A 14,063-nucleotide genomic window follows, 5' to 3' on the forward strand; every position below is an offset into this window, starting at 1 on the left:
AACCATTACATATGTGAAATAAATACAGTGGCATTTACACTCTATTATTAATATAATAAAGTACCAGTGTTTTATGAAAAGCTTTCCTTCAAAACTTCTGTTTTATCCCATAGTTGTCAGGCTGTCCAGCTGCATTATCTACAAGCACTAATTAAGATATTAATCTTAAATTCATTGCAAATATAGTATAAATTCAGTGTTTGTTTATATGTATTCCTAGAATACATAAGCATGATTACTTCTACTGTCTCTGTCAGTAGCTTTTATTGTTGAAGTATGACAAAATTGAAGTTGTCCCTCCTTGTTTATAATGCCCATTACAACTAAGAACATGTGAAGTTAACTTCTGATGTCACCCAGAGCTTTCTGAATGTAAAACTAGATTAATTTTTTTACTTCCTGCACCAAGCAAGTTTCCCAAATGAAAAACAACATTAAGATTAGGAAAGCCAGAGTTCCTTACCTCTAATTCCATAATACTTTGCTTGCAAATCACATCTCAACTTCTATCTCCAAATTAAGAAAATGCCACTCTTGTCTGTTGACATGAATTCTTACATACCAACAAGCTGTTTAGTTATAACATTCCACATCATCACCAATACCTGTTTCTTTGAGTTCTTAATGCTTTTCACAAAACATTAAGCACATCACTTAAAGTTAGTTGTTTCAAATAGCACTTTATTCAAAAGCATTGATTTCCTATTGATTATTTTCTTTAACATTTTGGTTATGACCCAACATTTAACAGCTCTCATGTCTTTCACTGATGTAACTTGTGTTGTTGCACAAACCGCAACATAAAGTACTCATGCAGGCTGGGGAGCTGAAAGTGGCAAAAATTCTGATAAAGTTTGGGTGTAGGTTAAATGCATCTTGATTTTGGTTTTTGTCTCTTACTATGCTCTGGGTCCCATTCAAATCCTTATTACATATATTCTGTAGCACGGACAAGGACAACTGAAGACCACAAAAAATTTCTTTTTCTATTACATACTTACCACCCTCATTAAAATAGAATAGGAGACATTACTGAAGAAAGCAAAAACCTGTTTTCTGCTACGAAAAAGTAAACCCATCAGCTCCCTCCATACATAAAAAGCACCCAAGTTTTCCTAGTTTGTTTCAAAGTCTTTGATAGCTTTTACCAAGAAAAGCAAGATTTCCTCGACTTCAAATTTAACTCCTTCTCAAAGCACCATGGTCCTTGTACAGCACACACAGTTTTTCCTCTATTACTTATTTTCCAGATGTTTCCGATGAAGACTTTCAACAGCTTCAGCCTGATATTTTTATTTTTCCCTTAAATGACTATTCTTAGAGTTCTCTTAGCTGTTGCACTACAAGGTTTAGAACGAGCACAAGTACCTACAATTAAGTTCAGTAGAGACATCCAACGTGTCTCATGTCCCCAAACACTGCATCTCCCCGCTCAACCCCCCTGCAGTACCTCCTTGTTCAAATGTCTATGAAATCTTTCCATGAAAGAAGGCTTTCTGAATATAAAATAAATAAATATATTCTGAAAAAAATGTATATAGTAGTATATATATAGTATATATATAGAGTAGTGTATATATATAGTATATATAGTCTGAAAATAAATGGCTTTGACCAATGGCTCCAACCATTCCCACTCTACAGTGAAGTAGTGGGTAAGGACACCATGTAACCCTCTCTCCACAAAGTGTCTTATGTACACAGGTTCCACAATGGAGTTAAATATTTTATTCAGGGTTATCTTCAGTTTGTTCTCCCAATTCTGGCAGCATGATAGATATGAAGACTGAGATCAGCCTGAATCAACCAATAATTTCTGTCATCTATCATCCATTTTCAAAGTTCATTTTACTTTTGCAGTTTCTAGCTGTGATTTCCACACACCATGTATGAAATCTTGGCATTTCTTTGGGACACAAGAGAACAACCGCTATCATTAACCAAGCTTGCAAGGAATATTTAAGAACAATTTTGAAAGTCCAAAGCCTACTCTACCAGGCAGTATGCAAGTTAGCAGTAAGGATATGCCAGGACCTCTTTTTCTGTACAGCAGAAAAAAAAGCAGTTTATCAATATGACTTCTAATATATACTTTAGAAAATACAAGAGCATCTGGGTGGTGGGCTGACCTTGGCTGGATGCCAAGTGCCCCCCCAAGGCACTCTATCACTCCTCCCCTTCAGCTGAACAGGGAAAGAAAAATACAATGAAACCTTCATGGGTCAAGATAAGGACAGATAGATCACTCAGCAAATACCAACACATGCAAAACACACTCAACTTGGAGAAATTAATTTATTACCAAACAAATCAGAGCAGGATAATGAGAAATACAATAAAAGCTTAGAACATTTTCCACCCACCCCTCCCTTCTTCCCAGACTCAACTTCATTCCTGATTTCCCTGCCTCCTCCTCCTGAGCAGTGTAGGGGGATGGGGAATCACAGTTAAAATCAGTTCATCAGGCATTGTCTCTAACACTCCTTCCTCCTCACACTCTTCTGCTCCAGCATGGGGTCCCACCCGTGAGAAACAGTCCTCCACAAACTGCTCCAGCATGTGTCCTGTCCTTGGGGTCCTTCAGGAATGGACTGCTCCAGTGTCAATCCCCCATGGAATCACAAGTCCTGCCAGCAAACCTGCTCCAACATGGGCTCCTCTCTTCATAGGGCCACAGGTCCTGCTAGGAGCTTGCTACAGTGCAGGCTTCCCATAGGGTCAACAGCCTCCTTCGGGCAACCACCTGCTCCTGTGTGAGGTCCTCCATGGGCTGTAGGTGGATATCTGCTCCACCATTAACCTCCATGGGCTGCAATGGGACAGGCTACTTCAACCTGGTCTTCACCATGGGCTGCAGGGGAACCTCTGCTCTGGCTCCTGGGGCACCTCCTCCCCTTCCTTCTTCAATGACCTTGGTGTCTGCAGAGTCGCTGCTCTCCATATTCTCTCTCCTCTCTCCTGGCTGCTGTTGCACAACAGTTTCCCCCCACCCCTTTCTTAAATAAGTTCTCACGTGGGCACTACCACCATCGCTGATGGGCTTGGCCTTGGCCAACAGCAGGTCTGTCTTGTAGCCGACTGGCACTGACTCGATCAGACATGGGGAAAGCTTCTAGCAGCTTCTCACAGAAGCCTTCCCTGTAGCCCCCTCTCCTCCCGCTACCAAAATCTTGCCATGCAAGCCAAATACAGTCTGTATTCACAATGCTCTCTCAGAAAACAGGCCTATATATTAAGACACAAAAGTAAAAACGATGATCAGCTCTGCTATGTTAACCCACTCTACAAGGTGACTCTGTACTTACAAGCCACATCTTTCTAGAAGTGCTAGGATTGCAACTCTTAAAAAGTTGTCTCTTCCAAAGGCAGTCTTTATAAAAGATGACACAGGAAGCAGATATGTTCCTATCTGAATGCAAGTCTTGTAGGTCACCTCTCTCTTGCAAATGGAGAAAGGGAAATGCCAATAGTATGAAAGTGAGAGGACACAGAGCCAAGAAGATAAAGTGAAATACTTGTGTAAAATACTGAGTAAATCTATATTAAAGATCAAGTGCTTAACATATCAATCTGACAGCTTTTTTTGGAAAACCTGTTGCTGTAGGACTAAGTCAGGAACTTCATCAGTGCTTGATCACCTCCGAACTCCATGAGAAGCATGACTTGCTTTTGCTGGACAACTATACAAACTTTACATCACTGAACAAGTAAGAAGTAGTGAAGATATCTGTGACTCAAAGCCAACATCAAAGAAGTCTCCAGCTTCAAACACCATCTTAGTATTTCCCTATCCATATTAAAGGCATATCATTTCCTGTAGCTAAAAGCTAGTGAATCTATAATCTAGTCTCTGTCAACTACTTCTCTTATACTTCCCTATTCCCCTTCAAGAGTATTAACATAAAGGTTAGGAGTGCAATGATATTTATTTCAAATACAGCTTTACGTTTTAACAATGCATATTAGGACCAAAAGCATTTTTTGCTCAGCTTACACTCCAATTCTACAATACATTTCAACTGAATAGTTATTTTTTTTGGTAGCAGTTAAAAAGCTTTACAACTACCAACACCATGACTCTTCAGCAACACTGGTGTCATAAGTCTTCTTTGACAGCTTCATAAATCTGAAAAACTTGAAAAATAGCAGCTTTGTCTGCTATCTTCGAAGTTTCTCTATGTTTTTGCCAAGTTTTATACAGTGGAAAGCAGTTAAGGTAGAAAAATAAAAATTAAATGATTGCTCTACCACAGTACAGTAGTGCCATGTTCACCATTACTAGATAATATCTGTTCAGTTAAGTCTAGTATTAAGTCAAACTGCTTACCACCTTAAAGTTTACTGCTCCAGTCTTATTTTCTGTACTCCTGACATCAGTCTCTATGTTCCCTTTATAGAGTAACTTGAATGATTATTAAGACAGACATTTTTGGTAATTCATAGTCACTCATCCTGCCTCATTTTAAGGGCATTTCTTTTATTTAGAGCTAGTCACACTGAAATGTTGTTTAGGAGTTACAAAAAAACAGGCTTAATATTAATTTCTGAAAATAATACAGGTACTATACTTTATGATTGCGTCACCTCTCATTTTAATTAAGTCTCCTATATACTAGAAGTTAATATGCAGTGTTTTTAATCAGTTTGGTTATAATGCTCTTTAAGGTACCTAAAGCAGAGTGATGGATGCTTGTCTCAGCATTAAAATGATGAGTACAACTTGCCTGAGCATTAGCTGTAGCAACACAGCACTAGTTTTATTCTAAGTTGCCTAGAAATCACCTGTATTTTCTTAGATTTTGGTCATGCTATGTGCTTCAAGATTAACATGAAGTTTTTAAAAGCTGTAATTAATGTCAACTAAAGTATTTGGTTTTGTACATAACTTGTAGAACCATGACCCTGTATGATCTCTAGGTAGCTGAGGTTCATTTTTGGCACTCCCTAAAACCGCCTAAATTTTGCTATTTGCAACAAAATTACTCCAGCAAAATACAGTAGCTGAACAAAGCTGAAGAGCAGCACACATGTAAGCAGTATCCATTGGTCCAGACCAGACACCAACTACTGCAGCTTCACTAGCTCTGCTGTAAGTTAAAGTTATGTTCTAGCCTGTTGTAAACGCAACGTAAGCTCTCATCACAGCTCAACTAGTATGTATTTCTATTCTGCTTTTTCAAAAACTTGATTCATTTTGGAAAACATATGAGAATTTATAGTTAGCCCATTTTAGTCTGTTAGCCACTAAGATAATTTGAATGATAGCCTTATACTTTCATGCATGACAGCCATGAATTCTCTTACAGCAAATCCTAGTCATAGAATTGACAACTGGACTTAAAAAAAACCTCCCCCGCTTCTTACAGTTAGAGTAGGGCTCACAACAGAGCTATACTCAGAAAATATCAATACAACTAAAAGTATAGTTGAAAGTTACATTCCAGGAGAATATTTCATGCTATGTAATGACGCTATTCTAATTTTTTACGACTTGATACTCCTTAAAATGTGATTCTTCATAACTGTTTTGAGACTGTTACAGAGCCATGAGTTCTCCATAAAGGAAACATGAGAACCAAGTATTCAAAATTAACTTCTCACAAAAGTAACTTTTGTAATAATTTATAGTGCTTAAGTCTTTTAATAACTATGATTTTATATAATTTTTAAGTTCTGTTTACAAATAATTCCACTGTCTCAGAGTATTTAGAGGTTTCTAATTAACTAGCTTATTAACTAGTCAGTTAATTAGAACTTACTGGTTTTCCCACAATGGCCTGCAGATAATTTATGTCTGACTGAAACACCATCCCTTTTTCTAAAGATTCAGGTTAGCTACCAAATACAAATTGTGCAAGATATGGCTTCAAGTAGCACGTTCTGTACCTTCAGTTTCAATCTTAATTTTTGTCATCTCAACCCTTAAGTATTCATATTTAGTTTTAAATTATTACATGGAATGAAACATGACTTCTTTGTAACTGGCCAACACGCCCTATGATGCTCATTTTATATTGTGGAATAACTGATGTCAAGAACTTAAAGAATCACAATACCATACAACAGAATGAAGTTTTAAGTTTCTGGCCTTATTATTTTCCTTAAAAAATTATAATATATGACCACTTATTGATCAAGATAGGATTAGCTAATTTAGCTAATCCATTATGGAAATTTGGAGAGCTTTTCCACACTTGTACATCACTATTCACATATACCCTAAGTCATGCTGTTCTTTCACAAAGGAAGTGTCATAGTGAAACATTGATCACACTGTGTTAATAGATACAAGAATGTTTTCCAACAGCAGAGGTGCTAAAACAGACACAAATTTACCACATTACACTAAGGAGATCAGCAAGCGTTCTGCATGAGATGCTTTATGATTACTGGATATCTGCATCCCAAGAAAAGGAGACCACTAACTGGAGAACAATGCACACATTCAGCACAAAACTCTAACTTCCTTAAAGCAAAGCATCTTTGACTTCCCTAAACACAGTTGCTCTGCTCCCACTAGCATCTGTTTTTTCAATTGATTACAGACAAGGTACTGTTTATTGCAGTCAACATGTCTTGCCAAAACATAGGTTAACACTGGAAAAACAAAGTTCACCTAACCAAGAGAAAGTATTAATCTCAGAAACACTAGGTAAACTACCTCAACCTTAAGAATTTCCACTGTGTGTTATTGTTATTGAATAATCAGTTTAATCCCAAGTCATACTGTAGATCTTAACTCCTTACTTTCAATTGTTTTTCATACAATTAAAAGGCTGAAGTACTTTATGCACAAAAGGGCTCTAAAGTTTGCTATTTCAACTACTGACCAAATAAATTCTGAGGTAACATACTGTCTTTGATGAGAAGTAAGACTTACCTAATATGTAGATAGTCTTCTGATCACTTCTCTGACCAAGGGAATTAGTCACCTTACAGATATAAGTCCCAGTGTAGTTGTAAGTCAATGGGCTGCTGAACTGCAGAGTATTGTTGACAGGTAGCAATCCTTCAGGCCATTGTCCGTCCAATCTAAAACAAAAATTTTAGTTATATTTTTAACTGCAAAACTTTACAACTAAAGTCTGAATAAAACTAGTTTAAAATAATACTTGCAATAGAGACAAGTTGCCTCTCTAGACTATGCTCTGACCTCGTCAGTGGGCTTTCATTGGATATTCTCAGTGTTCACCTGAACATTTAATATTTAGTTTCTACTCTAAATTCTTTAAACGTCAAATCTGCTGGCCCTAGCAAGCTGTCTGCAAATGAACACTGCAACTAAGAAAACATTACCTCAAAAAAACTTGGAAGTATAATTCAACTCAAGCTCTAAGAGCTAACAGTCAAACTAAGATGCACTTACACTGCTGCCATGACTATCTGCCTATTCTCTTGCATCAAGTTGAGCTATCACAATTAATATTTATTTTCTGTCAGTACACACTTAATTTACGGGACATTTTGACAAGGATTTCCTTGCAAGAGTTCAAGCAGTTTCTTCCATCTCAACTTGCCTTCTCTTATCTCCTATCACTTTTCCATCTAAATTACAGCACTGAAACCAAATTTGGTGCTTGGGTAAACAACTGGTTAAAACTTGTTTCCAATGAACTGGCTTCTCCTAATCTGCCATTTCCCTGTAGCATTCTGCATGTGACTGTAGTAACAACTGTGTAAGCACAACAGAGAAAGGGGAAAGGGCAGAGGTACTGGAATTATTTTGACAGAGCTGTCAACTGCCTATTAAACACCTGTGTAATTTCATGCCCGCATGTGTCCTGTCCTTGGGGTCCTTCAGGAATGGACTGCTCCAGTGTCAATCCCCCATGGAATCACAAGTCCTGCCAGCAAACCTGCTCCAACATGGGCTCCTCTCTTCATAGGGCCACAGGTCCTGCTAGGAGCTTGCTACAGTGCAGGCTTCCCATAGGGTCAACAGCCTCCTTCGGGCAACCACCTGCTCCTGTGTGAGGTCCTCCATGGGCTGTAGGTGGATATCTGCTCCACCATTAACCTCCATGGGCTGCAATGGGACAGGCTACTTCAACCTGGTCTTCACCATGGGCTGCAGGGGAACCTCTGCTCTGGCTCCTGGGGCACCTCCTCCCCTTCCTTCTTCAATGACCTTGGTGTCTGCAGAGTCACTGCTCTCCATATTCTCTCTCCTCTCTCCTGGCTGCTGTTGCACAACAGTTTCCCCCCACCCCTTTCTTAAATAAGTTCTCACGTGGGCACTACCACCATCGCTGATGGGCTTGGCCTTGGCCAACAGCAGGTCTGTCTTGTAGCCGACTGGCACTGACTCGATCAGACATGGGGAAAGCTTCTAGCAGCTTCTCACAGAAGCCTTCCCTGTAGCCCCCTCTCCTCCCGCTACCAAAATCTTGCCATGCAAGCCAAATACAGTCTGTATTCACAATGCTCTCTCAGAAAACAGGCCTATATATTAAGACACAAAAGTAAAAACGATGATCAGCTCTGCTATGTTAACCCACTCTACAAGGTGACTCTGTACTTACAAGCCACATCTTTCTAGAAGTGCTAGGATTGCAACTCTTAAAAAGTTGTCTCTTCCAAAGGCAGTCTTTATAAAAGATGACACAGGAAGCAGATATGTTCCTATCTGAATGCAAGTCTTGTAGGTCACCTCTCTCTTGCAAATGGAGAAAGGGAAATGCCAATAGTATGAAAGTGAGAGGACACAGAGCCAAGAAGATAAAGTGAAATACTTGTGTAAAATACTGAGTAAATCTATATTAAAGATCAAGTGCTTAACATATCAATCTGACAGCTTTTTTTGGAAAACCTGTTGCTGTAGGACTAAGTCAGGAACTTCATCAGTGCTTGATCACCTCCGAACTCCATGAGAAGCATGACTTGCTTTTGCTGGACAACTATACAAACTTTACATCACTGAACAAGTAAGAAGTAGTGAAGATATCTGTGACTCAAAGCCAACATCAAAGAAGTCTCCAGCTTCAAACACCATCTTAGTATTTCCCTATCCATATTAAAGGCATATCATTTCCTGTAGCTAAAAGCTAGTGAATCTATAATCTAGTCTCTGTCAACTACTTCTCTTATACTTCCCTATTCCCCTTCAAGAGTATTAACATAAAGGTTAGGAGTGCAATGATATTTATTTCAAATACAGCTTTACGTTTTAACAATGCATATTAGGACCAAAAGCATTTTTTGCTCAGCTTACACTCCAATTCTACAATACATTTCAACTGAATAGTTATTTTTTTTGGTAGCAGTTAAAAAGCTTTACAACTACCAACACCATGACTCTTCAGCAACACTGGTGTCATAAGTCTTCTTTGACAGCTTCATAAATCTGAAAAACTTGAAAAATAGCAGCTTTGTCTGCTATCTTCGAAGTTTCTCTATGTTTTTGCCAAGTTTTATACAGTGGAAAGCAGTTAAGGTAGAAAAATAAAAATTAAATGATTGCTCTACCACAGTACAGTAGTGCCATGTTCACCATTACTAGATAATATCTGTTCAGTTAAGTCTAGTATTAAGTCAAACTGCTTACCACCTTAAAGTTTACTGCTCCAGTCTTATTTTCTGTACTCCTGACATCAGTCTCTATGTTCCCTTTATAGAGTAACTTGAATGATTATTAAGACAGACATTTTTGGTAATTCATAGTCACTCATCCTGCCTCATTTTAAGGGCATTTCTTTTATTTAGAGCTAGTCACACTGACATGTTGTTTAGGAGTTACAAAAAACCAGGCTTAATATTAATTTCTGAAAATAATACAGGTACTATACTTTATGATTGCGTCACCTCTCATTTTAATTAAGTCTCCTATATACTAGAAGTTAATATGCAGTGTTTTTAATCAGTTTGGTTATAATGCTCTTTAAGGTACCTAAAGCAGAGTGATGGATGCTTGTCTCAGCATTAAAATGATGAGTACAACTTGCCTGAGCATTAGCTGTAGCAACACAGCACTAGTTTTATTCTAAGTTGCCTAGAAATCACCTGTATTTTCTTAGATTTTGGTCATGCTATGTGCTTCAAGATTAACATGAAGTTTTTAAAAGCTGTAATTAATGTCAACTAAAGTATTTGGTTTTGTACATAACTTGTAGAACCATGACCCTGTATGATCTCTAGGTAGCTGAGGTTCATTTTTGGCACTCCCTAAAACCGCCTAAATTTTGCTATTTGCAACAAAATTACTCCAGCAAAATACAGTAGCTGAACAAAGCTGAAGAGCAGCACACATGTAAGCAGTATCCATTGGTCCAGACCAGACACCAACTACTGCAGCTTCACTAGCTCTGCTGTAAGTTAAAGTTATGTTCTAGCCTGTTGTAAACGCAACGTAAGCTCTCATCACAGCTCAACTAGTATGTATTTCTATTCTGCTTTTTCAAAAACTTGATTCATTTTGGAAAACATATGAGAATTTATAGTTAGCCCATTTTAGTCTGTTAGCCACTAAGATAATTTGAATGATAGCCTTATACTTTCATGCATGACAGCCATGAATTCTCTTACAGCAAATCCTAGTCATAGAATTGACAACTGGACTTAAAAAAAACCTCCCCCGCTTCTTACAGTTAGAATAGGGCTCACAACAGAGCTATACTCAGAAAATATCAATACAACTAAAAGTATAGTTGAAAGTTACATTCCAGGAGAATATTTCATGCTATGTAATGACGCTATTCTAATTTTTTACGACTTGATACTCCTTAAAATGTGATTCTTCATAACTGTTTTGAGACTGTTACAGAGCCATGAGTTCTCCATAAAGGAAACATGAGAACCAAGTATTCAAAATTAACTTCTCACAAAAGTAACTTTTGTAATAATTTATAGTGCTTAAGTCTTTTAATAACTATGATTTTATATAATTTTTAAGTTCTGTTTACAAATAATTCCACTGTCTCAGAGTATTTAGAGGTTTCTAATTAACTAGCTTATTAACTAGTCAGTTAATTAGAACTTACTGGTTTTCCCACAATGGCCTGCAGATAATTTATGTCTGACTGAAACACCATCCCTTTTTCTAAAGATTCAGGTTAGCTACCAAATACAAATTGTGCAAGATATGGCTTCAAGTAGCACGTTCTGTACCTTCAGTTTCAATCTTAATTTTTGTCATCTCAACCCTTAAGTATTCATATTTAGTTTTAAATTATTACATGGAATGAAACATGACTTCTTTGTAACTGGCCAACACGCCCTATGATGCTCATTTTATATTGTGGAATAACTGATGTCAAGAACTTAAAGAATCACAATACCATACAACAGAATGAAGTTTTAAGTTTCTGGCCTTATTATTTTCCTTAAAAAATTATAATATATGACCACTTATTGATCAAGATAGGATTAGCTAATTTAGCTAATCCATTATGGAAATTTGGAGAGTTTTTCCACACTTGTACATCACTATTCACATATACCCTAAGTCATGCTGTTCTTTCACAAAGGAAGTGTCATAGTGAAACATTGATCACACTGTGTTAATAGATACAAGAATGTTTTCCAACAGCAGAGGTGCTAAAACAGACACAAATTTACCACATTACACTAAGGAGATCAGCAAGCGTTCTGCATGAGATGCTTTATGATTACTGGATATCTGCATCCCAAGAAAAGGAGACCACTAACTGGAGAACAATGCACACATTCAGCACAAAACTCTAACTTCCTTAAAGCAAAGCATCTTTGACTTCCCTAAACACAGTTGCTCTGCTCCCACTAGCATCTGTTTTTTCAATTGATTACAGACAAGGTACTGTTTATTGCAGTCAACATGTCTTGCCAAAACATAGGTTAACACTGGAAAAACAAAGTTCACCTAACCAAGAGAAAGTATTAATCTCAGAAACACTAGGTAAACTACCTCAACCTTAAGAATTTCCACTGTGTGTTATTGTTATTGAATAATCAGTTTAATCCCAAGTCATACTGTAGATCTTAACTCCTTACTTTCAATTGTTTTTCATACAATTAAAAGGCTGAAGTACTTTATGCACAAAAGGGCTCTAAAGTTTGCTATTTCAACTACTGACCAAATAAATTCTGAGGTAACATACTGTCTTTGATGAGAAGTAAGACTTACCTAATATGTAGATAGTCTTCTGATCACTTCTCTGACCAAGGGAATTAGTCACCTTACAGATATAAGTCCCAGTGTAGTTGTAAGTCAATGGGCTGCTGAACTGCAGAGTATTGTTGACAGGTAGCAATCCTTCAGGCCATTGTCCGTCCAATCTAAAACAAAAATTTTAGTTATATTTTTAACTGCAAAACTTTACAACTAAAGTCTGAATAAAACTAGTTTAAAATAATACTTGCAATAGAGACAAGTTGCCTCTCTAGACTATGCTCTGACCTCGTCAGTGGGCTTTCATTGGATATTCTCAGTGTTCACCTGAACATTTAATATTTAGTTTCTACTCTAAATTCTTTAAACGTCAAATCTGCTGGCCCTAGCAAGCTGTCTGCAAATGAACACTGCAACTAAGAAAACATTATCTCAAAAAAACTTGGAAGTATAATTCAACTCAAGCTCTAAGAGCTAACAGTCAAACTAAGATGCACTTACACTGCTGCCATGACTATCTGCCTATTCTCTTGCATCAAGTTGAGCTATCACAATTAATATTTATTTTCTGTCAGTACACACTTAATTTACGGGACATTTTGACAAGGATTTCCTTGCAAGAGTTCAAGCAGTTTCTTCCATCTCAACTTGCCTTCTCTTATCTCCTATCACTTTTCCATCTAAATTACAGCACTGAAACCAAATTTGGTGCTTGGGTAAACAACTGGTTAAAACTTGTTTCCAATGAACTGGCTTCTCCTAATCTGCCATTTCCCTGTAGCATTCTGCATGTGACTGTAGTAACAACTGTGTAAGCACAACAGAGAAAGGGGAAAGGGCAGAGGTACTGGAATTATTTTGACAGAGCTGTCAACTGCCTATTAAACACCTGTGTAATTTCATGCCCTTGCATCCCATTTTGTTTTTATCTAAATATCTATTAACAGCTAATAAGGACTAAGACATGCAACATTTTAAATGTTATTTACCATGAAAATATTACTATCCTAGGAAATACAATGCCACCTCTGCTTCCAAGGGATGAAGATTTTTTTTTTAGTGTGGTAGTTCTAGAAGCTATTATAATTCAAAACCAGTAATATAGCACACAATTTCACTACAGTTATTTTCCATTTCCTTAACCACTCAAGCTATTCTTATTTTGCATGGGATTTTCTTTCCCCCACTTGAAGTTCATCGTTCACCACCAGTACAGCTTCTTGGATGGGTTTTGCTGTTGCTCATACAAAAAGTTACCCTAGTTTTTTTCCAGAAAATTAATGTTTTCTTGTAAAAGTTGGTTCAGTTTTAGCCTTAGGAAGTTTAAGAGTAACCTCTGAAGCCTGAAGTGGCTTAATTATATTTAAATACATATATTTCTTCTGGAACTGGAAATAGAGGTTACATCGATTAGTTTTTTACAGACAACTCAAATTCAAATCAGAGAACTAAGAACCCAGTTTATATCAAGAAATAAGCAGTACTGCAGTTGAGAGCATGGCATGCTTTTTTAAATACAGGAATTTGCACGTATTGAAATCTCATCACGCTGAATTTGAGCTAAGCATGGGATTGGGACAGCAACCTATTGTAGCACATAGATAAAGCATACTTTTACTAAACCTACTTTAGAGTGGCCATGCCATTCTGACTAGTTAGTTATGATACTGACTTAAGATTTCAATGGCTGCTTTTAGGATTTTGTCAGCTATAGCAGTGTTTTGTTTCCCTGTGAAACTGCCATCAAGCAATTCCAAACCTATCAATACAGCATTTTCAAACCACATTATGACTACTGTTCCCATATGCTAAAATATATCTACCATTGAGAAAGTAGGGAAACAGACTCCAGTTTCACATCAGTAAATATTCCTGTGATTTTACCAACAGAAGCACTGTAACAAATACCTATAAATTTACACCGTCATCAGGAAGGTTGTTTCTACAGGCAACAAATAAATTTAAAATAACTGGGTTTATT

At 37.2% G+C, this 14,063-nt stretch overlaps 1 protein-coding gene across 1 annotated transcript in view; it reads right to left on the reverse strand.

Annotated features, from left to right (window-relative positions):
• The window catches only part of PVRL3 (poliovirus receptor-related 3), a 71,738-nt gene that overhangs the window by 23,241 nt on the left and 34,434 nt on the right, over window positions 1-14,063 (reverse strand). The window contains exon 5 of the mRNA XM_014947318.1: window positions 12,098-12,249. Coding sequence (XP_014802804.1) covers window positions 12,098-12,249 — 152 coding nt within the window. The remainder of the gene's footprint in view (window positions 1-12,097; window positions 12,250-14,063) is intronic.

The sequence above is a fragment of the Calidris pugnax genome, unplaced genomic scaffold (assembly GCF_001431845.1).
Source record: "Calidris pugnax isolate Ruff unplaced genomic scaffold, ASM143184v1 scaffold95, whole genome shotgun sequence".
Taxonomy (NCBI): Eukaryota; Metazoa; Chordata; class Aves; order Charadriiformes; family Scolopacidae; genus Calidris; species Calidris pugnax.